Raw genomic sequence first — 27,389 nt, 5'->3', positions numbered from 1 at the left:
CACTGGTAACAATTATAATGAAAAGGGAAACAACAAAAAGAGAGGAGTAACACCCAATAAACACAACTGATGCACAATACAGTTGCTCACTACCCACTGACTGATACCCAGCCCAAACCAAGCAGCGATTTGCCCTTCTGGGTGATCATGCCCAGTTGATATACTGGGCATGACATGCTGTGGTATGGAATACCCCTTTGGCTAGTTTGGGTCAGGTGTCCTGTCTCTGCTTCCTCCCGGCTTCCCATGCTCCTCCTCCCTGGCAGGGCATGAGAGACTGGGAAGTCCCTGATCAGGGTAAGCATTACTTAGCAACAACTAGAACATTGGTGTGTTATCGACATTATTCTCATACTATATACAAGGCACAGCACTGCACCAGCTACTAGGAAGAAAATTACTCCTTCCCAGCTGAAACCGGGACAGGGTGGATGCAGATTTGGAGTATGTTCCTTGGCCCAAGCCAGGTTAGTCTTGCAGTGGTTTGTGTGAAAGAAGAGACATCTGTAACTGATAGCAGATGGGTGAACTGCATTCTATGTAAGAAAAGAGATAATAGTGTATTTTTCCAAACCAATATTGAATCTCATTATTTCTTCTTTCAGTGAAGTCTGACTAATCATGCAGCAGTGTGACATGCTTTCTTATGAAGAAAAGCTTTAAAGCCTGAACTGGATTTTTTTTTTTCTTTTGCTTAAGTATATTTTTCCTTTCTCTTCTGCTCTAAAATGCAAGTAACAAATTTGCTCTATACTTATGAAAGTAGATTACACTAGAAAATTAATGCCAGAGGATGCAATCAGAATGAGGTACACTTTCCAAAACACTTACTCATTACAAACCAGAAGTGATTGACATTATTAATGAAATGACAGATGTGTGAATGAACAAAATGTGTGCAAGATTCCTTTCTTCCAAGGGTAAAGAGTCCCTTACCTGATACCATCTGTTTTTAACCCTGCTTTTCCCTGCGGCGTGAGGCCTGCCAGAGGTGACGGGCTGTGACCCTGGCTTTGCTCTGCAGAGCCCTCTGCTGCTCCTGCCACTGTGCTGCTTGGTTCCACAGGGAGCCATGGGGGACTGAATCTACATCCAGCCCTCCCTGCTGCTCTCTTTTCAGTCTTTTCAGGTGAGGTGTTCTCTGCTAAGGTAAGCAATGCAACCGGCTCCCATCATGCCCTCTTCTCCCCCACCTCTCTCTGGTGTCCTGGGTTCAGGGCATTCAACATGAAAGACAGGGCAGGGCCTGGAGGAGCATTCCTAGCTCCATAAGGGACAGTGTTTGGTAGCTCAGGCCTGAGAGAGCAGAAAGTGACTGACTGCCTGGCAGGAGTGCTGCCTGTGGACTGCTTCCCTCAGTTGCTGATGGATGGACACTGCTCCCTTCCCTTCTCCTGGGACTGCCACTGTCCTTAACTACTCATGTTGCTTGTTTCGTTTCCCTAATTCTTCTTTAATTACTTTTTATTTTTATTATTGGTTGGCCCAGACAGCCAACCATGTCCTGGGCTGCATCAAAAAAGGTCAAGGAAGGTGATTCCTCTGCTCTCATGAGACCCCACCTGCAGTACTGTGTTCAGCTCTGTGACCCCAGCACAAGAGCGATGTGGACCTGTTGGAGTGAGTCCAGAGGAGGCTGTGAAGGTCAGAGGGCTGCAGCACTTCTGTGAAGACAGGATCAGAGGTAGTTCAGCCTGGAGCAGTGGAGGCTCTGGGGTGACCTTAGAGCACCTTTCCGGTACTTAAAGCGGCCTACAGGAGGTGCAGAGAGGGACTTTTTACAAGGGTATGTAGTGACAAGACAAGGGTGAACGGCTTTAAACTGAAGAAAGAGTGGATTTGGATTAGATGTTAGGAGAAAGTTCTTCACTGTGAAAGTGGTGAGGCCCTGGCAGGGGTTACCCAGAGAAGCTGTGGCTGCCCCCTCCCTGCCGGTGATCGAGCCCAGGCTGGACGGGGCTTGGCGCACCCGGGGCCAGCGGGAGGTGCCCCTGCCCGTGTCGGGGGCTGGAGCTGGCTGAGGTAAGGCCCCGCGCCGTGCCCCCTGCTGCCGCGCACCGTGCCCCCGGCACCGTCCTGCCGCACCGGCAGCCCCTGCCCCGCGCGCCCCCTGGCGGCGGCGCGCGCCGGCTCCCCGCGCCACGGCCCCTGCCCGAGGGGCGCTCCCGCAGCCGGTTGCTACGCGGCGGCTCGGCGCTTCCTCCCGCGCCCGGCGGAAGTGACGAGCGAGCGGGCGGGCGGGCGGCCGGGGCGTGGCGGTTCTGTGCGTGTGGGATGAGCGAGCGGCGGCGGCGGCGGCGGGGCGGCCCGGGGCGGCCCGGCTGATCCCGAGCGGGGCGCCGCGGGTGGGGCACGGCCGCCGCCATGCTGAGCCGCAGCTCGTTCACCAGCCTGGTGGTGGGGGTGTTCGCCGTGTACGTGGCGCACACGTGCTGGGTCATGTACGGCATCGTCTACACGCGGCCCTGCCCGGCAGCGGCGGGGGGAGGCGCGGCAGGCTGCGTGTGGCCCTACCTGGCGCGGAGGCCCAAGCTGCAGGTGAGCGCAGTGGGCACCCGGCGGAAGGGGGTTGAGCGGCGGCGCCGGGAGCAGCCGGGCCCTGACCGCGGTGCTGCTGTGCGAGGGTAGGAGCGGCGGTGCCTGTCCGGGGCTGCCTGCTCCGTGCCCGCTCGTGGGGCGGGCGGCGCGGCGTGACTCGGCTGACAGCTGCGGTCACGCGTGAAGCGCCCGAGCGCGCCGTGCTGTCGTCCGAACCCCGAGTGTCGCGGCGGTCGGGGGTGAAGGGGAGCGCGGCGCTGATGCCCTGCCCTGCGGACAAGGCCCGTGGCTAGAGCACGGGCGGGACGGAAGCGTGTTCCTGTTTGCTCATTTCGTGCTTCTGTTGACACATGCACTGACCGGAGCAGCCGTGCTGGAGAAATGGCTCGGCTTCTGTAGAGAGCTTTGACGTCAGAAACCTGGTCTAGTGGAAGGTGTCCCTGCCCACGGCAGGGGGTTGGAACTGGATGGGCTTTAAGGTCCCTTCCAGCTCAAACCATTCTGTGATTCTAGGTCATCCTGTTAGAACACACTGAGTGGCTGTGTTACAATGCGTTTCTGCTGCCAAAACGAAGGAAGCTGCGCTAGTTTTTTAGTTTCCCAGTGTATATAACCATCATGTGACTGGGGAAATGGGGAAAGTACAGATCCATACTCTGGAGTGTACCAATACATGAATTATTTCCATGCCCTGATTTCTCTGTGCTATGTTTTGATTTCAGCTAAGCGTGTACACTACCACACGGTCAAATATTGGTGCTGAGAGTAATATAGATCTGGTTTTGAACGTGGAGGATTTTGATATTGAGTCCAAATTTGAAAGGTAGGTATCCAGACTACGAGATCTCTGTTCAATTCTGAAGTAGAATACATACTAAGTGTGCATAAAGCAAGATAGAGTTGAATGAATAGAGTTGTTCTTGCACTTTGGTGGGGGGGAGGAAGAGTAAAAACTATTTTTGCCTGCTGTACAGGCTATTCAGTTCCCACTTTTTTCATAAAGTAATAACTGTATTTGCTATGTTAAGGCAGGAAAGGTGTTAGTAGGATTTCAGCCTTAGAGCTGAGGACAAAGTGGTGCTGTTAATAAAAAACAGTGTTTTTCCCTTCAATTTCATAGAATATTTAATGCATTAGGTGTTGGTAAAGTGCTGGAAACAGTGTGCTAAGTTCACCTGGCACTGAGGGATAGACCCTTAAACAATTTTTTCTCACACTGAAATCATCTTGCAGTTGCAGGAAACAAAGCTTGCAAACCAAAGTTATACTGGTAAATACAGAAATGCTTGTTTCTGTCCTGTAGACTTTCAGATCTCAAATGCTGTCCTATGTCATCTATCGTAATTTTCAGATTCCATTCTAAACATTCATCTTGCTAGCTGTGCTAGGTCAGTAGTGTACATATAATGCGCCGAACTTGAGCGTTGGTTAGTTTGGAGTAGTTTGCTGTTTCAGAGAGACAAATGCTTTACAAAAATGTGCCTTGCTTATAATAGTAAGACCAACTTTGTTGCGAAAATCAAAGTCAAAGTGCCTGGAACCTGGAAACGCTTTAGACTTTCTTCCAACATGTGTAGCCGATCTGCTATCTACACGCAGTTCTTGATAGCTGTGGCTTCAAACCTGAAATAGAACTTCCAAGTCAGACTGTGTTCTCTTTTTCTGTGTTTTAGCACTATGCTTCTCTGTAACTCTTTCACTTCTAATAACCCTAAAAGTAAACATTCTTTTTCTGGTAGTTTTGGGTTTCCAGATCTCCTGAAGGGATGTTGGTGCTGAGACAGAATCAGATTGTGTCCTTATACAAATGTCTAAGTATAACACTGCACTCTGCATATGCCTCGATACAGTTAAAATGATTAGAACTACTTGTTTTGTGCTTCATATTTGCTGCCTCGCTTCTGGTTTGGATTTTTGTTTTGTTTAAAATAGTCATCTTATTCTTGATTCTTTTGTCAGAGTCTCCCAGTTTTTTTCACATTCTGCATTTTCTGCAATTGAAGAACTCGATCTGCAGTTTAGGTCATATCAAACATTGTCAGACTTGAAAATATTAAAATTGTTCTACTGACATAGTGTGTGAAGCCACTGAAAGTAGTCAGAGCAAAACAAGCACAGCAAATTCACAGGAACAGGGGAGGCAGTGTGCAGTGTTGCAAGTAGGGTGGTATCTTGGCTAACACAAAGGGAGTGACTTCATGGTTTGGGGCTCTAATCTGGAGTTCTGTGCCTGGCATGCCATAGCTGTTAAGATATTAATGCAAAGTGCTTCGCAAAACATTGTGATTTTCTTGTTAAAACTTTGTATCATGTATAGGATCTACCATACGTATTTGACACACAGAAGGCTGTTTTGTACAAGTGCCCTGATAATTGTGGCCCTATGATATATTGGCAGGGGAAAACACCAGAAAAACTGATAATACAATCCTGTGTTTTTAGGGTAATAAAAGTATGAATTGGACAAAGGCTAAACTATCTTATCAGTAAGACTTTGGAAATGCAAATATTGATACATACAGGAGTATATAAATTGATACCATCCAGCCATGGCTCAATAGGGAATATTAGCCTTAACTGTTGGATGCCCAGCAAGCCAAATGTTTTTCTTTTATGTTCTCAGCCATTTTTTGCTTGCTTCTGGAACATCTTCAATGATCCTTATATGTAATAGGTAAATATTTCAGCATATGCTATGTCATCTCATATTTGTTTTGTATTTTAGGACAGTGAATGTCTCTGTACCAAAGAAGACCCGAAATAATGGCACATTATATGCATATATATTTCTTCATCATGCTGGCATTTTGCCTTGGCATGATGGTAAGCAGGTGCATATAGTAAGCCCTCTGACCACATACATGGTCCCTAAACCAGAAGAGATTAATTTGCTCACTGGAGAATCAGCCACAGAGGTAAGTTTTTTTTCCTCTATAGATGAATAACTGCAAAAAAACAATTTCTTGTATAGACATTTTTAGCATTAGCATTTGCTGTGCTTGCATCTTCACAGCAATAATGATATGGGAAATAAACCCAAACTCCTTATCAGCTGTATGCAAATAGTAGACCACTTAGCACAATAGAGGTAAAGCCCTCTATAACATTGGCTGCTATTAAAATATTTTCCTAGTTAACATTAATTACTTCTTTAATGATTCATTGCTTTCTGTAGAAATACTGTATTGTTCTTTGACAGTGACATGCTGCTTTTTATAGTGAACTGGATTCATGTGAAATAATACGCTTTGCTTTTATAAAACAGAGATACAAATTTGATTTTGCTATTGGTGAGTGACCAATGTCAAAGTGCTTCTTTTTCTTTAAGATGTTCTTACTTTTCACTTCAAGAGAATAAGATAGTATCCTTTGACAAATGCTGTGATTACTTGTTGGAGGGGGGAAACATAGTCTTATTTAAATACTTGTGAATGGCTTTTGTGTCTCATATTAAGTGGAGCTTGGGAATTTCACGCTGTTCTTCTTTGGAATCAGAAATATACCTGTAGCCAGGGAGTGATGTTTCTGGATCCTGTCAGAATAAAGTTGAAAATTAGCTGAGGCTACAGAACACTAAAATTCAAAACAGTCGGTGTTAATCCAAAGAAAAGCAAGTAGAATGGCCTGGGGATAAGCATCTCTTGAAAGCTAAGGCCTTACTTGGTTTCGGCACTTGCCTTCAGAGGCTCAGAAGTTCAAGACAAATGGTCTGATATTTTTACTCCCAAAAAATTAGTGTGATCATTCACATCCTTTTGCCTGTTTTGAAGTAATATCTAATTACACTACAGTCCTTCTTCCAAAGTGACATTTTCTGAGCAGTACCCACATTCCTACGGTATTAATTAGCTGAATATTCATTGTTGATGAACAAGGCTGAGAATGAGCACTAAAAGCTTTTTAGTGTCAGATTGTGGTGGGCCTTTACAACCGTTCTGCTGTATTTGAGCAAAATACTTGTTCTGGTCAAAATTAAGGTGAAGTGTTTCAAAGTGGGGCTTCTGTTTTATGATGTAGTCAATGACTCCATAATTTCTGTGAGCTGCAGTATAATCCTATTCCAATTTTTGTGTTGCTTAGCAGTATGTATGTTTTACTCTATTTTTAAAGCAAATTGAAGCAGAAAAACAGACCAACACTCTAGATGAACCTGTCTCTCACTGGAGGTCAAGATTAACCTTAAACATCATGGCAGAAGATTTTGTGTTTGATGGATCATCCCTCCCTGCTGATGTGCACCGTTACATGAAGATGTAAGTGTATGACTTCATTTTGCTACGTTTGCTATTATGAACTTACTGCATATTTCTTAAGAAATCCTCTCTGGCCTCTGGTAGTCTTTTGTGTTTAAATAGGCACTTAGGAGACAAGGACGGGTAGGTACTCTTAGTGCTTGCGTTTCAGTAGTGACAATTAGTAATATATCATGGACTAGAAAACCGTATTGAAGGTATCTTGTTGCTGAGCAGCCCAGAGATTAGAATACTTTTTGTATGGAGCTATCGTAGTAAGACAAAACAGAACTACAAAGACACAAGTAAAATATAAACAAGTAAAAAAGCAGACTTCATATACCCCCTTGTTCTCAAATCACACTTACGGCCTTTAAAGCAATTACTGTCCCTTGGTCTTTCCAGTTATACTTCTTCTGTAAAGTAACTCCACAAACTGCAAGTGCTGAAGAGGCACAGCTGATCGATCTCCTGTGACATCTTTCTTCTTCCTTTCTGATTGGCTTTATTTTACTTTGACAATGTGCATTCCTACATTGTGCTATCTTCTAAAGTAAATACTAAAAAGCAAGGATAGATTTTTAGGTCACAAATGCAGGCAGTAGCTTCTGTTCACAGTTTGCTTAAATTACTTCCAGTGTTAACCATATAAATAGTGCTGTGTTGGCTTGTGCTGCTGAATGTTGATGCCTTTCTCTACAAGTATCCTGTTAAATCCAGAAGTAGTTGCTTAATCAGCAGATCCTGGGGTTCTGGGATAGCTTCCCAGCCAGAATAGATAAACATAGTAACTCGTAAGATAGGCCCATAGCAAAACCACGTTGAGCAGGGGTTAACGAACGAGCGTATGTTCTCTGATCATGTTTATATAGGCATCAGTGCTGTTTTCTCATTGCAATGTACTGGAAACAGTTTGGATATGAAATAGCCTGCTGCAATTCCACTACTAGTAACTTCAATTGTAGTAATTACATAGAAATCTAAACCTCTTCAGTTAAGTAACCAAGTGGTATTTCCGAGTCTTGATGTAGTACTTTCCTGTATTATTGTTGCCCATTGTGTCTTTAGTATCCAGTCTTTTATCATGCATGGAGATTTCTTTCTTTTGTCAACAACTAAAATTAAACTTTCAGGCTTTAAAAAGTTCCCTTATGCCAGTTCCATAGACTTTTACTGAGAACATCATGGAGTAGATAACTGCCTTTCTAGTGAAGAACTGTAAGAATTAGCCTCTCTGGGGACATTAGGCTAAATCCTTTTCTAAGATACTGACAAAGCAATTGCATATAGGTCATCATTTGCTAAATAACTTTTGAGGGGTCAATTTTGTAGAGGAACCAAGGGCTGTGTTCTATTATTATGCAGGTTGGTGAGGTGATAGAGCAATCCAGAGAGTTATGTTGAGAAGGCAGAGAAGATTTCTGCTCCTTGTGCAGTCTCTCCAGTAGTATCCAGCCTTCCTGTGTATGTGGCAGCCATCATGTTCCTAGTCCCATGCTAGCAAGAGCACATGCTATTGCTGACCTAATAGATGTTATTGGGGGTGTGCAGGAGTCAGGGAGATGGTGGAGAATTGACATTGCTGCAGTAGGAGAGGGAAACATGAGACAAAGGATACAAATACATGGTAGTAAACTTCAGCATGTTTCTCTTCAACAAGCTTTTTAATTTCCTTTACTCTTGGTCATGCAGCAACTTCAGCATCATCACAACCAATTTCATTTGTCTTTTTGTTGGTTTTTTTTTTTTTTTTTTGCTTATTCTGTCTTTCTACAGAAGAGTAAAAGCAAGCTAAAAGGAGAAATATGACCTGCCTAATATTTTTAATACAGACATCTCTCTATGAAAGACTCTAGGCTAGTGGCTTCTTTCTTTCTGTGTGTTAAACGAAACTGTGCCTGAAAAGATGGTGGGAAGTATCTACATGGGTAGATCTGAAAGTAATGAATGAGTGCTAATTTGAATAAAAGTAGTTTTCTTTTTAGATCACTACAGTCATAAAATCCATGTTTAAACATCCTAGGGTTCAGTTGGGGAAGACAGTGCATTACCTTCCAATATTATTTATTGATCAGCTAAGCAACAGAGTGAAAGATTTGATGGTGAGTAATAGAATACCTTTAATTACATTTAACAGTTTTAACAGTAATATTCAATGTTGTTTTAATTAAGATATTGTCATAGGTTGTTTGCAATAATGAAAAAGTATAAATTCACAGAAGGACTCTATAAATGACTGTTTAAGTTAATGTGGTCAGCTGGTAACTGCAGAGGCTGGATCTGGGATTTGAGACTCCCCTCTTGCAGAAGTGTCTGCCAAGCACCCTCTCCTATTCCACCAAAAGATACTTGGGTTCCATTGCTTGTGCCTTTTGGGTGAATATGGTGGACATCACTGCAGCACCAGCTGTGGTAGGAGCAGTCTCATGAGCAATTTAACTTCCTGAGCTGAAGCAGCTGTGTTAGCATCCCAGAGCGGCTTGTGGTATCTTCTGAGCATACTGAACATATCTTATACTGGTGCTACACCGAAATAAGTCAGTAGCTATTCCCTTATCTCCAAAAAGTTCATTTGTGGTTAAATTTTCTGCGATTCTCTCTATCACATTAGAGTAACCTGAGCACCTGAAGGCTTGGTGGTGAAGTGCAGTGCAGTATTGTACATCCAGTGATTTTGTGCACTCAAATCAAGACTTAGAAACTTCTATAATGGAGTTACAGAAGGGTGATGTGGATGAGATTTCTGGAGGCTGCTAGTCCAGTGCCCGTGCTCAGAATAGGGTCATCTAGAGTGGACTGTTCGGGACTTTCTTCAGTTGAGTTTTGCATATATATCCAAGGATGGAGATGCCATAGCCTCTCTGTGCAACCTGGTTTAGTTTTCAGTCACCCCTGCAGTTTAAAAAAGATAGGGTATTTTATACATTTAAATAGTTTTCTGTATTCAGGGTTTTTTCCAACTCTTCTCTTGTGGGAAATCATGCAGTTCCTTTACTGCAAGTTACACATGGCAGTCCCCTGCATCTAAACCACATTCATCATAGCAGTCCTTATTTAAGCCCTGCAGTTCTCAGTTGCACTGACTGGAATTTAGCAGAGTTTCTGAGAACAGAAGTCTTGGGGAATGTCTCAGAATTGTTAAATGAGTATGTCTGCATTCACTATCTTCTAGATGGAAGCCTTGGTAGATGTAAACTTTCTGTAGACCTTCTAAATTGACTTTTGAATTTATTAACTTTAGCTCAGACAAACAGAATTGTTGCTTAGTTTTGGGGAGAATCTTCTTTAAGAGCTTGTATCCCCCCTACTCCAAGCTCATCTGGCAAAATAAATTCCTGAGCATGTTACAAATCTTGGTAGCAGATATTTTTGTCCAGTATTCCTTTAGATATGCTTTTGTGGTGTTTTTATTGGTGGCCATTGTCCTTTGTTTTAAGCTTCTTACCACAACTCATTCAGTTCAGTACATTCAGTAACTGGTCATGTACCCTGTTTACAAATAAACTCAGCATCCTCATGTTATTAGTAACATCCCTGGAGTTGTCATGCATGCCACGGTTAATGCTGTTCTAAGTCACTGCCTTAAGGTTGTTACAGATCCTGAGAAGTGCTGCAAAAACTGTTCCATCAATGCTAGCAGATTTATGCTTCAGCACTGGCTTATGTGACTTCTCAGTAGTGACATCCCAAACTGCTCTCAAGCCCTACAGAAAGAGGGCTCTAATACTATGGATACTCTGGGATAATGAGGGGCAAGTAAAGAGCAGGAAAAAATAAGGGAAGGTGATACAGCTTTTGTGGAGCAAGGTTGGTGTTTGACTGTAAATCAGAACATGAACTCTGGTATGCCCAACCTAAAGTCATGGAGCTGAAGATGCATTTTCCCTTCTTGTGTTAGGCTGTGTGCATTTTGAAGTGACTATTATTTTGACCAAGATGTAGGTCTTCTGTGATAAATAAATACTGTAGTACAGAGGTTATGTGTTCATCATATTCTTAAATGTTCTTGCCAATGTTGGGGCTTTGGGGTTGTACAGGCTTCTGATGTAATAAAAAGAAAACTTTAAAATTCATATCACTGAACTTGCTTTGTTTACACAGTTTTGTAATACTGATAGAGTGCTAGAAGTAATGTGTGATGTTCTGAGACCATGCTACAAGAGTAGATTGTATTGTAGAGGTTTGACGACTTCTCAAAAGCTTAGCAACCGTTACACTCAACTAAGTTGTGAAGCAGCACTGGTGGACTTTAATTGTTCACTGAGAAAGTGTTTGTTCTTCTAATCTTTCTCTTCATTTAATTTGATTTTTGTCTTGAAGAATTCCTATCCTGTCTTGTATTGAAATCTCATTTTCTTCCTACACTTCCCCTAGCTCCTTAGTAGTGCTTTGTATAGAGAGCACTTGCTATTTAGCCATGCATTTGCAAAATTTTTGTTTCCTGTCTGTTCTGCACAGATAAAATGTATTTTCCTTCTCTCTCAGAAATGTTGATACTATCTTTGATAGACTGAGAAACTGAAATGAGAATGGACAGATTACGGGCATCCTTTAAAAAGGAGAGGCCTGGAAGATGTTTATGTAGATTTTGGTAAACAGCTGTAGAATCTTGCCAGCATTCTCTGTCCTCAGTTCTAACCTTGTTGGTTTCACCCTGGTTGGTTTGTTTGTTTTTCCTTTTTCCCAGACAGTTCAGTGATCCCTGGCACCATTGTAGTTTCTCAGGCTTTCTTCCTGCTGTATTTATAAAACTTCCTCAGCTTCCGTTTTTCTCCTTTGCATGCATACGTGTTCTGCCACTGTCTGAAAAGCTGTCAGGGTCTTAAGAGATTGGTGAGGTTGAGAATTGTTTGTACTTACTGGCGGAAAGAGTGAATGGGAGAGTGAACATAATCCCCATTTCACACTTGACTGATAACGTGGAGAGGCTAAAATAATGTTCTGTAACATAAAAATCAGAAGCCCATTCATCTCAGATAGGTGTCAGCTACCTAATTACTGTAGAAACAGAGCCGGTGTAGAGCAGCAGTTCTGAGGTAGGAATTACGATGGGGTAGTAGTCAGGAGCTGGCAGCAACGGATGTTGAAGTGTTGCAGAGTGCCTGCCTGCCTGTAGTCTTCAGCTGTCCTTGCAAGTTTAGAACATACTGCCTGAGCTTGTACCTAGGTAGTTGCAGAGAATTCTGACATCTGTGAGAACAATTTTCCTTTGCTTGTGTTAAACCTTTTTAAGAGACAGTCCACTATCATGCAGAAGGAGCTGAGGCAATTTAAGACTTCCCCCTCTAGCTTAAGGGGACCCCAGGTAGTTATCATCACTAAAGTACAGATTATACAGCAGAACTTGCTGAATTTTATTTCTCTTGGAGCAGGAAGATTTCTGTGACACCCCGTATCCCCAAGTTTGTAAGCAGGGCAGCTTGCTTAGCTTTTAGCTGTGGTGTTTTCACCAATCCGAGCAAGTAGCATCACTTTGCTTCCCCACCTTTTGTTTTGATATGAATTTAACTTCTATTTCTCTCAAAACCAGCCTCAATTTAGTAAAGTTCAGACTGTGGCCTTTGGGATGTGATTTTTCTTTTTATAATCTTCTATCTTAGGCAGTCTTAGTTTATATATTCAGAGAAGAACTGTCAAAAGAGAGAATTACTTTGAGCACACATTTCCCATTTGAGCAGAGGTAACATTACATAAACATCTCGGAGGCATTTGTATACAGTAACAGTGAGGTTGCTGTAAGAACTTGAACAGAATAAACAGCTAATTTAACATTTGGAAAAAAAACCCTAAAGACTTCAAGCATAGTATAGAAGTCTAAGATCTTACTCCCTTTCAGAAACCTAACATCTTAAAACTGTGATATAATCACTTTGCAACAATGAATTGAAGTAATCGTTGCCATTTTTCTTCTATTAAAAATGAAACTGTATCTTTTGAAATCCAGGTTATAAATCGTTCAACAACAGAGCTACCTCTTACAGTGTCATACGATAAAATATCTCTTGGAAAACTCCGATTTTGGATCCACATGCAGGATGCTGTGTACTCCCTCCAACAATTTGGTATGCTTTTTATCTTTAATGACTTTAGGTAAAAAAAAACAACCCAACCAACCCCTCACTAGTTTTCTTGTAAGTACATACATAACACTTAACTTCCATCTGGTTAGGTAGTGAAAAGGTTTAATGCTACAAGTCTTAGGTTGTTTTACCTGAATGTAAAGATGCAAATAAAATGTTGACATGTGGGAAGAAGAAGGGAGAGGTAATTTTCACCATGGGTTTCCCCTGTTATCCATGGAACAGAAAAGCTAGATCGATGTTACATAAGCTTTGCTCTAAGCTATAACAGACATACACCTACAGTGAAATACAGGCAGCCACAGCAAAATCTCTGGGTTCAGGGTTAGCACGCAGAAGGAATCTTGGTTCTGATCATCACTGCTTCTGACACTTCAGAAGTGGCTGGCCTTTCACTTTGGCTCAGTTACAAATTTGTAGGGTAATTCAGACAAACTGGAGGCTTCGCATGCATTAAACTATTAAATTCTGTGTTTTGCTTAAATGTAGTGGAGCAAGTGTACACTTTTGCACTGAACTTATAATGCTCTATGTTGGTGATGGTATAGCCAAGCTTTTACTGTCTTTAAATGTCTGTTCCACTGTTCCTTGTAAGTCTAATCATCATCCTTAAAAATCTGCATCTTATTTTCAGGGTTATCTTTGCTGACTTAGCTTTCTCTTACTAGACTGTAGTTGGCTTCTTTATGCCAGAGTAAGGAACTACATTGTTATCTGAACTGGTGTTGATGTATAAGACTATAGGATTCTTTCCAATCCTCTCTTTCTAAGCTCTTCAGACAGCAATTGAACTTCTTTGCAGGCCAAGAGATCTTAAAAGCTGCTGTGCTGTACTATTTTAATGATTCTTAAATCCTTAAAATTCTTACAACATGTTAAAGGCACATCAATCTACTTGTAACTGATGGGCAAGCCACATAATTCACCAAGATATACATAGGCTAGGGTTTTATCAATAAAGCTGTTTTTTTAACAAACTATATGCAGGTGACATAGGATTTCTTTCATACATGACTCTAGCATAACAGCAGTTACTCGTCTGGTACTTCTTGTATAATTATTTGGATTTTTTTCTCTTAGGGTTTTCAGAAAAGGATGCAGATGAAGTTAAAGGAATTTTTGTTGATACTAACCTGTACTTTCTGGCTTTGACATTCTTCGTAGCAGCATTCCATGTAAGTGGAGAAACTTTGGTTATTAGAAATTACAACTGTTCTAGGAAATAGTAATTTCAGTAAAACAATGGAAGTGTTTTCTGCTGCATGCCATCTGTATTTCCAGTGCAGAATTAATATAAAAATCTCAAATAAGATAGAAATTTGAGATAACTAGATAGAAACTAATAGTGTTGACTGAAACACAAAACATTTAACTCTTTCCTAGTTATAGTTGAACCAAAACCCCTAGAATTAATATACCTATCAACACAGGTTCAAATTTCATTGGGTCATCCAAGGTTTACCACTGCAGTGACATAGCTGGGGCACCAACAGCAGGGGTTGAGTCTGATTTCTAATCCCTGGAGAAATTTGGATCAGCACAATGCAGTGCTAGTACTAGCAGTGTTTGGAATTCATCCTGTCATTTTGCACTCTTTTGAGAGCTTGGGCTTCTGAAAACAGTTTTTTCTTTTTAGCTTTTATTTGGTATGCTGAATTTTTATTTCTGAATTTTCTAAACCTTCTTTGAATGTTTTTCTTGAATTCCATCTTAAATGCATTTTTAACAGTTCAGCTGGCAGTCTCGTAAGTGCGTATTTCAATCAAATGCGTGTGTTTCATGCTATTTGCAGCTTCTCTTTGATTTCCTTGCATTCAAAAATGATATCAGTTTTTGGAAGAAAAAGAGAAGCATGATTGGGATGTCAACTAAAGCAGGTATGGGCCAGAATGTGAAATTTTGTGCATGTGCTGTGTGATACATAGTGTGCGTTTCCAGTCTTGCAGTAAGTTGACACTTTGTAGATTCACCAACATGGTAAAATGAAATATGTTTTTGTGTATGAAAACAGGCTGGTTCTAACGCTATTAGCATTGTGCTTAAGTATCAGTCTCAGGCATTTGTGTCACTTCCAAGTTTGCCTGTCTTGCAATTGAGAATTGGTTTAATATTAGGTCAGTTGCCGTATTTCCCTTTCTTTTGAGAAAAGAATGAGGACCAGAGACAGTCCTGTGGGTGGAGAGGATGTACTATCATGGGTAATGCTGTCCTGCAAGTTTGTAGATAACTACAGCTTCCAAAATATTTGGGGGAGGGAAAATGCTGTAGTATAACACTGTTGTTTGATTTGGCATTTATGTAAATAGGAGCAGTAGAAGGTTCTCAGGCGCAAGAGCATGGAAGGGTTGAGTTGACTTGGATGTAGGAAAAACGAGAGAAACATGGTGGTCTGATACCCTGCCAAGCCTTCTTAGAGACAGGTGAAGGTAATAGCCAGCCCTGGACACTGGAGGTTTAATATGCCACTTCTCAGCCTTGTTTATTGCACTGATACTGCTTGTTTTTCTAATAGATGTTTCCATTCTGATTATAAACCAGGAGTCTTTTGACCTCTGAGTCTACCCCTAATTCTATCAGGTTTATAGACTGATTGAAACATGTGAGGAATATCAGCACCAGGAAAAAAATTTGCATTCTAAATTACCATGAACAGCAACATGGTTTTCTCATGTGGAGAATCTGCTTATCATATTTATCACAGTGCATTTGTTTTTGCCTGGCATTTGTACTGCTGTTGGCATATGTATGCCAAAAAGTTAGTAAAAATTCAGTGTGAAAAGTGAGGAAAGTCACATTGGAGACTGAGTGACAAAGGGTTTTTTTTAACTGTACTATCAAAGGATGAATCTTTGGCCTCCAGTAATTGTTGATTCCTTCCCCTCTTTAGCAAGCCTTTGTCAGCTTTCTGCCTGTATCTCCTTCTTGCCCTGATGGAGAAGGGTCACAGGCTATTGCTCTGGTACAGCGTAATTGTTGATGTCTCACTGTCTTGTAGCTCTAATGTCTTTCTGTCCTTTCTCTGGGAGATGGATATTTGAATATAAGAATTAGCTGATAGACACTTAAAAGCATACAAGGTTTGCAAAACCTGAAAAATAACCCAAAAATATACTTCTTATCATTTACAAGCATTAAGTTAGTTGCATGAGTTTCAAAGGCTGACATTACATTACCTCACAGCCTTTCAGCTTCTTCAAGACAAGATTCATGAATATAGTTCATAATAGTACTGATATATTGTTGAATTGCTGCAGTACAGGAGTTTTCCTTAAATATTCCCATTTCCTTTCATCTTTTGTGATAAAGATTTCATAAAATACCTTTGTTCCTTGTTTGGCTGGAGGTATATAGATCACTGGCTGTTTCTAGGACTTCTTGGTATATCTATATATATATGTTTATGCTTAAACTGTGTAAGGTGGAATTGTAGTAAATAGGCCAACAAAATTCTGTTATCTCAGCTGTTCATTTAAATATTAATAAACCTTTAATTTTAATTCTCTCTAGTGCTTTGGCGGTGCTTTAGTACTGTGGTAATATTTCTCTTCCTTTTGGATGAACAAACAAGTTTATTGGTACTGATCCCAGCAGGCATTGGTGCAGTGATTGAGGTGAGTTCTTAAAGCTCTAGAACCAAATACCATTATTTGCAGCAACTTCCATGAGAATGCTAAACTAGCTACTGGAAAAATACCAGTGTAATATGCTGCCTTTGCAGCATCTTTTAAGTGGCTTTCAGTGGTAGAGGAGATTGTATCCCTTTATAACTAAACTGTAAGTATCATTTTTCTCTGGGATGATCCAGCTGGTACTGTGGAAACCAAACATAAAGCTATGCTGAGGTTCCTTCCTATTGCATTATCTGATAGGCATCTTGACCAGGCATGTATAACCATGTCAAGAAGCCTTCATGGAAGCATTTGTCAAAGAGCAGGCTCTGTGCCACCAGGCAGTGCTGCACTTCTGCAGCATTCTTCCTGGCTGTGACTGAGGTGCTTGGGGAAGGAGGAAAATGAGGAGACTGCTGGCTGTGTTCATTATCTCAGAAGAACATGTTCAGTGAGTGGGCTGCAGGTATTGCTTAGAGGCCAGCTTTATGTGTAGTAAAGCACGAAGTCAGCAGTAGTAAGAAGGGGAGAGATGTAGCTGGAAGGGGAGATTTCTCTACCTAGCATTGCTTGCAGATCTACTTACTTCTCAAGATTTAAAAATAAGTTCAGGGCTCTCACATGGAATTTTTGAGTCCACATCTGTTATAGTTCCATCCCTGTGGAAACAAAACTGCTCAGAATTTTATTTAGTGATTAAATTATTGAATGCAAAGTCACAAAGTGATCCTTAAGTTTCAGCTTATTGTATAAGAGAGATTAAGCTCTTGTGAGAACTATGAACAGCGGTGTCCTAAATAGTACCATTTCATTGATTGCAACATTATTTTTCAGTAGGCTGAGATTTTTAAGTCTGATGAGATTCAGATCTCATTTGGTGGTTATGCCTGTCTGAAATTGTTCTTCAAGTTGCCCAAAGATCTGTTAAATCTCTCTGAGATCTGTGGTTCCTATGACTGTTGCTTTTGGACTGCAGGCTGGGGAAACTGGCTTGAAAGGATTATATAGGAACACTGTGTAGGACACTTAAACTAAAGGGAAATATTCTGTTGGTTCTGTTGAAGTAACATTGTCTCCTCTAGAGTGATTGTGAGATAACATGGTTGTCTCAAGTTGAGAATGAACATACGGACTGTAAATCTCAAGGGAATTTGTCTGTTGGGAAGAGCTTTTTCACAACTTGTTCTTAACTCCTGTTTTTCATGTAATACTAAGTGACATTTCTTCTGTAATAAGCAATTTTTTCACTAGCATCAAAGATGACAGTAAAGGATCATCTTTACCATATTCCCTTTTTTTTTTTTTTTTTTTTTGGAATATATGATGGGTGGGAAGAGAATATTGATGTATCTAAAGGTAAACAAACCTTGTCCACTCATGGACCGTAGCTCTCCTGGTGAGCCTACTGCATTGTCTGAATTGCTGAATCTGTATAGATGGGTACGTGAGTAAATTTTCAGGAGAACTGAGCCTTTGGCTACATTACGGTGAAGCTGTTACAGCTGTACAGTATAGTCAAACAAATCAGTGGATTCACTGGCTTCTGCTTGCAGCCCACTACTTAAATGTAATGACCCTGTAGGTATCCACTGAATCACTGTTGAGAGTTCTGAGGCACCTTTATACAAACCCCAGCTGACCTCAGAGGTATATGAAAACTTGCTTGGCAGGTGTTTACTGGAGAATTCTCTAAATGCCTGACCTGGGATGCATACTGGTGCTGAGAGCAGCAATGCCCACCTAAGCACTGCAATGCAGGTATCCTGTAAGGACTACACTATTGTACTTGAAGTGTATCATCTGAGTCTTAATAGTGCAGGCTCCCAGTGTTGTATTTATCTGGTGACACAGCATTTGGTTTGAAGAGACACAGGCAGTGTGCTGCAATCAGGCTGTTGCTGCTTTATGCAATGGATGCTTAAAGAAGATGTTCTGGGGTCTTGATTCTGATTATTTAAATCCTGCATAAGGCATTCTTTTGGGTAATCTTTTCTGTGCACATTGTTTTTGCTAATCACAGCTCTGGAAAGTGAAGAAGGCTTTGAAAATGACAATCAAGTGGCAAGGCTTGAGGCCCAGAATTCAGGTATAGTAGACATTGGCCTGTTCACGATTACACTCTTGAGTTGTCCATCTTTTTCCAGATTACCGTGCAACTTGGCTTTTAGTAAAATGAAGATGAAAAAACCCCTATAAAAAATTTCCTATATGCATCTTGTGTTTATAGATAGCTTAATCCAAAAGCTAGATAAACATTTTCAAACTTACAAATTTCTTTGAGTTCTGTAGAAGAAAAAGCTATATGTATGTGTTTAATGTGTGAGAAACTTCAGAACTCTTCTGCTAGTCCCTCTAGATGTTAACAGGTGGGTGGGACTGTGCTCCTATCACTGTGTTGGAAAAGCATTCTTAACTGACACTGGGATTTGCCGTAAGACACTGAATTTTGCTGAAGCTGCAGATGTAACTTCTCCATTGTGGAACACTTAGATATTCTGGAGACAGGACTGTCTGATAAATCTTCTGGGCAGGAATTAACTCCTGAGACTTTGCAGGAGATGCATTGGCAGCAGTGATTGAAATTAACTTTGTTTTTTTAATGTGAGTGTAATCTTTTTAAAGCCAAGTCTGCATTGGAAGTTTCTCTTGTTCGTTGGAGAAACAGTTGTTGAACCTTCAGTGTTTACTTCTAGAGTTTTGTGGGCTTGAAGGCTATGCATCTCGAGTGGCTGATGGCTCTGGTTGTTCCTTTGTCAGTATTCAAGGAACTTTGTTGAAGCAGTTACAATTTCTGGAGATGTGTAGATAATCCATAACTGACCTCTTTATGCATGAAAATGGTTGTGGTTTTTAATAATAGCTTCCTGTATCTGCCAGATTCTTAGTGACTTGACTTTGCTTTTCCTTTCTGAACCCTGCTCTCACAACAACATTTTCCTAAGCAAAGAATTCCTGGATGTTTTGTGTGAAGGGAAAAAATTAAAACTTTTGCATACCCTGTGTTTGGCAGGCTGCACGTGACACTTGCATGACTTTTGTATAGATGCTTACAAAAACTTTGAACTATTACCTACCTTAATGACCAAGCAGTTTAGTTTGCAGTTTAAAACTCTGTTTAGGGAGTCACAAGCTGTGCTTTTCCTTCCAGTTCTGACTTGATTATACTTTTTCATGTGTTGCAGTTTGGCACATACAGTGACTCTGAGAAGAAAACCGAGGAGTATGATACCCAGGTAGGAAGGAATCCTGTGACTTCTGATCTATAAAGTCTATATGAGCAGCCTGCTGAATGACTCGTTTCACTCTTTTTATTGCTACATGTGTATTTTCCATGTTGTCATAGTTGTCAAGTGGATTATCATCATGTGGATGATCAGATAGTGAAAATTCATTCTGGTAACTTGTGAAAAGAAACACTGAAAGAGGTTTTTTTTTGTTTCTCTGAGAAGCAGAATTGTAAGTGACTTATCTGAAGACAAACGTCTTAAAGGGTTACCATTCACAACTTTGAAAATTGGTATCTGTACTCGTTATTTAGCTTGGAAGAATGTTCACGTGCTTCCTGATTCTGGAAGGAGCTGAATATTGGAAACACTGGTGTTAAGTAGAGAGCTACTTTTAGACTTTGATCTTCATGCTACTTCTTGGTGCATTTGCTCTAAGATGTTTGCTCATCTGAATTGGGCATGGAATTTTCACCACCATATCTACAACTGGCAGCATACTGGAAATAACAGCAGACATTCAGGAACAGGAAGAAATTTTCAGGAGATAATAACCCAAGTGTCTGTCTTCCTAATAATGCCATGAAAAGTCTGCAGTACATAAAATGTGAACTAACTAAGAAAAAACTATTTTCCTTGTCTATTAGGCTATGAAATACTTGTCATATTTGCTCTATCCACTGTGTATTGGAGGCGCAGGTTACTCCTTGATGAATGTCAAATACAAAAGGTACTGTAAATTTATAACTGATCTTATATACATTTGAAACATTCCCATTTTTTTGTATGTTAATTAATTTGAGATGATAGGTTATGAATCAGTTAGTTTGATTCATGAGCCAAGAACCAGAATAGGTTGTCAGTCAGAAGAGAAGGAAGTAAGCTGCCATTGATGTTCAGAGAACTGATAAGGTGACAAGACAGATGAGAGGAGTTCAGTGGTTGAACCTGTATAACAGAGAGAAGTAAAAACTGTCCCAGAATTATTTGCTTCAACCAAGAGGTTCCTCTGTTCCTAAATGTTGGTAGCTGGGATGACAAGCAAAAGCGATTCTAAGAGAGGACTCTATTCCTTTAGAGCCATGGACTTACTGCAACATATTGATGCTTCACAAGAGCTGAAGACTCAGTCTTCCATGAAAAGGCAAAACTCTTGTCTACTTTCATTCAAAATAATAATTTGAGTGTTCTAGTTCATTTTGTATTGGGGACATGTGAGCAAGTATGCAGCCATGAGACTTGGTTGAAGAAAAAAACCTGCAAACACAGGCATGGTGATGGCCATGTAAGCCTATTTTTGGTTCTTTTTATAGTCTTTAGGCCCAGAAGGGAAGGGAGAAGGAGCAAAGAGTAGCTTAAAATAACATCAGAAAGAACTGCTGTTGCTGTATACATGAGCTGTAGCACTTGTACTAGAAACTGGGACAATTCTGGACTATTAGAAAAACAGGGTTCTTTTTAAAAAGGCTCTTGTCTTAGGAGGTAAAAAAAAATGCAGCACTTAAATTCTGCTTTTCTCAAAAATTCTTGAGTTTATTCAGTACTGCAGAATACTGTATGCCAGGGGTTCTCTGAGCTCTAGCTTAAGAGAGTGAAAAGAGTTCATATTGTAGAATTTTTGTCATTGTTAAATCTGTAAGAAAATGTGACTGAATAAAAATCTTCACAGTGGATTATCCTTTAATCTTGCAGCATTTTCTGATGCATTTTTTAGTTGCTTGTGGATGAGCGAAGTGCTCCTACAGCTGTAATGTTGCTATTAACATGTCACTAACACATCAGTGCAAGTTTAATTTTAAATAATGTAACCTGAGCATCACAGTTCTTAGCTGTTCTTACAATCAGAAGCAGAAATATGGAATTTGACTGCTATTTGTTATGTTGCTAAGATGACGCACCATTGAACATCCATTAAACAACATTTGATGTAAGGAGGGAAAAATGTAGATTCCTTGTGATAACTTTTTAAGTGTTTACTATAATAGTTTGCTGTGAAGGGTATTTGTTATTTGAAATTTGAGAAGTCATTACAGTGCCATATTAAGTGTCTCTTTAGTATTTAGAATACAGTGCTATCCTTAAAAGTCTGTCAGGATTCAGTGTGCAGTTTGGGGGCAAAAGTCTTAGAATGTTCTGAAAAACATTCAGTTTTAAGCAGCTGATAAATCTCTCCAAACTTCTTGTGTGGACTGATAAGCATCCTTCACTTAAACTACTTTCTCTGAAGCCTTTCCTGATCAAAGGTAGATGCAAGTTACTTAGTTCTTGCATTAAGTAATTTACAACATAGCCAATTCTTGAGTAGTCAGCATGCATCATGTAGAAGGATGTATAACAGGTACATATTTTTGGATAGGGCTTAAAAATAACCAGACTATCTTCTGTTTGTAGCTGGTACTCCTGGTTGATTAACAGTTTTGTAAATGGTGAGTCCCTTCTTGCATTGGTTTTTGGGTTTTGGGGGGTTGGTTGGGTTTTTTTTCTATTCATATATTTTCAAGTGGAGGCTAAGACTCTGAAGTAGAAAATTAACAGCTATCAGCTGGATCAGTGCAATATAGAGCAATAACTTGACTGTAGGTTCCAAAATTATCACAGTGGCTGAGAAAGAGAGAAGAATCAATCCAAAGGGAACAAAGGATTAGATATATCTTCTTTCTTTAGCAAATTGAGTGTAAATCTCTAATTGTGACAGTAGAGTTGTGTGATGTACTTCTGTTTGTGCATTTTTCTGTAAGTTTTCTATATTTTATCTTCAGGAGTGTATGCTTTTGGATTCCTCTTTATGCTGCCCCAGCTGTTTGTAAACTACAAGGTAAGGTTGAAAAGTGATAAAGACTATTTTTTCTTGTCCCTTCTTCCAGACTCTATTACAAACTGCATTTTCTTTCCTAGATGAAATCCGTTGCACACTTGCCATGGAAGGCTTTCACATACAAAGTAAGTAAAGCTCTAATTTAAAGATTGGTGCATTCATTTTGGAAATAATTTTCTGCAAGAAACAGCTTAGTAATATTTAGCTTAAGGCTGACAGTGCTTTTTTTTTCTTTAAGAACTAAACTTGTTTGAAACTGTTCTTTAAAAAAAAAAAAAGAGAAAGAAATACTGATTTACATTTTTCTTAATGACTTCCACGTACAGGGAATACTTGTATCCTAGTTTTGATAGTAACAGTGTTCTTTATATTGTCAACTGTCTTGTAGGGTACAAGTGTTGGTCTTGCCTATAAATTAATCAGTCTCAATTTACTGCATTATTTCACAGGGAGAGAAATTATTATATTATATTAATATAATAATTATTATATTATACTAATATAATGTTATTAAGGATAGTTCTTAAGAAACAGATAGGACCACCAGGAGACCTTTGGGCAGCTTCCAGGAGCTGCCAGAGATGGAAGTAACATACACCCTGTTCTGTGCTGGGGTGGTAATGAGGAGCTACTGGACAGTGTAGTGACCAATGTGTGGTGGGTTGTCACATGGCAGAAGAGGGGTGGCTTCATGTCCCTGCTGCCTAGACTGCCCTTGTAGGAAATAATGCAGTGCTGTAGCAGAGCTGAACACCAGACCTTGGAGGAGGGGAAGATGACTTTATTTCAAAACAAAATCGCCTTAATAACCCTTTGATACCTGCATACCCACAAGCACCCACTGTCTGTCCAAGTGGTTTGTAGAGTATTCAAGCACCAAGATGAATGTACCCAAGTATCCCATTGAGGATTCTTTACACTGATATGGAGGACGAGGGATACCCACTGCTGAGTTCGTATATCTCCTGTGTTCTTCCTCAGTCAGCAACTACATGCTAGTTTTGCTCTTGTACCCCTAAAGAGATGATAATGTTTTGACTCCATCTTTTTCCACCTCTCTGAGTCATTAGGGTTTCTGTAATGTCCTTTGCTTCCCTAGTCATTGGGTCCTGAGAAACCCTGGCTGGATGTGTTGGGATCATCAAGACCTTGATGGTATCAACATGTGCCCTTTTATTCTTCTGCTTCCACTCATAAATACTTTCATTTATTTTTCCTTTGTGCTGATATATTACAACTCTCCAGAACATCAGTACTTCAAAAGAAACTGTTAAAAACTGCTTAAGACATGACGTCCAACTCTGAACAGGTGATCTGGGACAAAAGAACTAAAATTTTATAAATTTGAAGTGCCTTTCATAGCTTTTCCTTTTGAGCTTACAGCAATAGCCCAATTTTCTGCTCCCTTATTATTTTTAAGGAATCAGGGGCATCTAAGAAAGCAGATTGAAATATAGCTGATAGCAGAATAGCAACTAAACAATGTTTGATATGGAAATGTAGGTTTTCTTTTTATTTTTTACTATATGTTTCTGACATGTAATAGGAAAATCAGCATGTTTCTTAATAGAGGGGAGTAGGAGGTATATTGGTGAACTAATTTCACTTCAGCCACAAAAAACAATAACTGAGCAGGGACATCAACAGTTAAAGAGACAACAGAGGGCAAGTAACATTTAAAACAGTAGAATTCTCTTGCTGATTAGCCTTTTCTTACAGAGCATTTATAATTCCTGTTAAGATGCCAGAGGCTACCAACAAGCCACAAAGGCTTGTGTGTATGTAGAGAGAAGCATATGATGCTTCAATTATGTTTCACTTACAGGGCTTTGGAAGGGGTAATTTACTTTTTCCTGATGGATATCTAAAGTTTCCTCTGTTCTACACTTGAAGAGTGAAAAGAACAGTCTGAGGTCTTACTTGTGATTGTTGGTTTAGGGAGCTTTCTTTTCCTTAATTTGAACTCTTTCCTGTTTTGGAAGACCTTGGCAAAAACAAAGATTAACTTTACAGTTTCTGTAGTTTTTACATTTATGCCCTTTATAGTTTTCTAAAGAGTACCTTCAAATGAGGTAATCTCAGCAGAAAACTAGCTAGTTAAATACTATTAGATGGGCTACCTTGATGCATTCGGTTTCAGTGGTTTATGAGGACTGCCTACATGCCTGAAGGATGGAGCTTTTTCTTCCTTTCATCGCTGTAGAATCACACACTTGGGTATTGACTTGGAAAGGCTGCCTTTTCCAGCTTGCCAAGGCTTCTTTTTGTTGTTGTTGTTCCATGACAAACCTTTGCACAGGCTTGAGAAGTGCTGTCCATGTTCTTTGATCACTTCGGATTGATGGATTTGTTTTGACTTGCTGGAAAGAGTTTTCCTGTTGTAACTAATCAGAACTCCATCCTGCCCAACACCCCCTTTTCCTACCGATGTTTTGTTTCATCATATAAACATTGGTTCATTTTGAAGAGTGAGTCTTTCTTTGCTTAAAGAATACATAATTTTCCCCCTTATGGTATGGGGGGGGGGAATGTACAACTGGCTAATATTGAAAGGAGAAGCCATGATACTGACTACTGTTTGTTCACCCAGCAGTGAATATTCTTTGCTGGATTTGTTTTCTGCTCTTTAGTGAGCTGAAACATTTTATTGCACCATATGAGTACTAGAACTTGTGCACTGCAAGGATTGATTTATAGTCCTCCCTTTAGGCTAGAGCCAGATCAAGAGGAGCTGCCCTTCTGTTGACTTTCTTTACCTTGTCTGACAAAATACTGTTGCCTTTGCATGCTTGCAGCCTGTCTGCATTGCTTTCCCAGTGGATGTCTGGGAATTTAAACTTTCTCGCTCAGGAAAAAGTAGTGAAGAAATACTTTGTTATTGCTTCAGAAACAGAACCTACAGTAGGCCTAGTTGAGTGGTGTAGAATATTATGTTTCGAATAAGGAATGAATGATTTTTACTTGTAACTGTGATAGTGTGATCTGTAGTAGACAGTATGGTCGTCATTTTTAAAGGCATTTTAAAGTTTTCATTAATTAGTTTTTCACCATAACCCTTGGGTATTGTTATAAGTATGCAAGCAGTCTGTGTTCCTACTGAAAAATATAGTTCTAGGAAGCCTGTTTCCTGCAGTTCTGTATGACAGATTACTTCCTTTCTTCACAGCCAACTGAAGTATGCTTTTTGTTTATTTGTAGGCGTTCAACACTTTTATTGATGATATATTTGCTTTTATCATCACTATGCCAACATCTCACAGGCTGGCGTGCTTTAGAGATGATGTGGTGTTCCTGGTCTATCTTTACCAAAGATGGTATGCCTTTCTTTAATACTTGTCAAAATTTTTTACAGTGCTGTAGATGGTTGCAGTCGTACTGCTATATAGTTTTGGGATAGACTTTCTAGAGGATTTTTATACCATAGTAATGTACAGTATGGTAGTTGTGTATGTGTAAGTGAAGGGAATAATGAGTAGAGTATCCTGAAAATGAGATCTCAATACAAATGGGGAGCAAAAGTGCTTCCTCATAACAGACAGTAATCCTGGACCCTGGAGCATGCTGAGAATAAAGAAGAAACTCCTCTCAGCACTCACAGAGGTTTTATCAGTTACCCCTTCTCCCTTCCCAAAACAGCACTCATCCCTTTCAGCAGATAGTTTTGTATTTGAAAGTTACCAAGAAAATTAACCTGAGACCTGAAGCCAGGTGAAGGAGAGCAATTCTTAAACTTCTGTTCACAAACCCATTTTGGAGTTCTGGGCTTCTAACTTTTGCTAAGGGGCTACGTGTCTACATATGCTCAGGATCTGATGCATGCTTCTCAAGTTGCTATGCAAGGCACTAGCAAAGGATGTTTTCTGATGAGGAATAAGCCCTGCTCTGCTTTCCTCTTTATCTGGTTTCCAAACTCAAGTTAGTAAGTCAAGTATCTGGTGAGTTTCAGATTCTTTAAGTAACTAAAATCAAATGGGGAAGAAGGCTATATGCAGTCATCATTGAAATACTGTTCGTAAGTGAAGCTACAGAAAATGTATTCTTGTTCCCAATAATAAATCCTTATACGTGAAGCAAACAAGAATTTTAAGCCAAGTTCCCATTATACCAGACTGTATGGATTTTTCCCTCTAACTAACCATTAATACTAAATGTGGACTCCAGGTTTGGGTTTCTATGATCACACATAAGTGTAGTAAAATAGGCCCCCTTCCAAGGTACTCTTTTAGAAGTTAACAGCTCAACAGCTTCTTCTCAGCCAGTGGCTGGGTGCTGGTTTCAAGTCTGAGAGATATCCTGGACTGCTTGAGAATTACACCAGCCAAGATTTAGAGGAGCTCATATGTCTCTTAAGGGGCCCTGGTATGAGACAACTGGTTAAATCTTAATGTGAAGAAGCTGATGTGTCCGTAGCTAATCTTTAATAGTGTTGGGGGTTTTGCCACAAATGGGAATAGATACTATGATGAGAAAAAAATTCACTTTTAAAATTAAGTGGCACAGAACTGCTTAATTCCTTCAAGTATCAGACAGTATTGTAACTACTCATTTGTTTTTTTTCTGCCAGGCTTTATCCTGTGGATAAGAGCAGAGTGAATGAGTATGGAGAATCTTATGAAGAAAAGCCAAAAAAAAAAGCTCATAGAGAATAACTAAGAATTGAAGAAGATTCTGACCCTTGGACTCTAACTGGCTTCATGTATTATCTGGTCTTAAGGAAGGAAAAACATATTTAATAAGAGTATTTTTAAAGCTTATGACAGAACTACATGGACAATACATCTTCTATATTGCCAAAATATAGTTTTGATATTCTATTTCAAGATCCTCTTTTGTCCTCACGAGGTCCACAGTCTGCCAGATGTTATTAAATAAACTTCCTGCATTTAAACTTC

The 27,389-nt window shown here is 40.1% G+C and overlaps 1 protein-coding gene across 1 annotated transcript; it reads left to right on the top strand.

Annotated features, from left to right (window-relative positions):
• The first annotated feature begins 2,253 nt into the window (after positions 1-2,253).
• CLPTM1L (CLPTM1 like) lies at positions 2,254-27,389 on the top strand. The gene is made up of 17 exons (XM_065667786.1): positions 2,254-2,538; positions 3,261-3,361; positions 5,264-5,453; positions 6,649-6,791; positions 8,794-8,872; positions 12,715-12,832; positions 13,931-14,025; positions 14,643-14,727; positions 16,358-16,461; positions 18,479-18,544; positions 19,641-19,691; positions 20,330-20,412; positions 22,074-22,108; positions 22,442-22,497; positions 22,578-22,622; positions 25,696-25,811; positions 27,062-27,389. The coding sequence occupies exons 1-17, from the start codon at positions 2,365-2,367 to the stop codon at positions 27,144-27,146; spliced, it is 1,626 nt and encodes a 541-aa protein (XP_065523858.1). The 5' UTR covers positions 2,254-2,364; the 3' UTR covers positions 27,147-27,389.

This window comes from Lathamus discolor, chromosome 2 (assembly GCF_037157495.1).
Source record: "Lathamus discolor isolate bLatDis1 chromosome 2, bLatDis1.hap1, whole genome shotgun sequence".
Lineage (NCBI taxonomy): Eukaryota > Metazoa > Chordata > Aves > Psittaciformes > Psittacidae > Lathamus > Lathamus discolor.
This window is presented reverse-complemented; position numbering and strand designations above follow the sequence as displayed.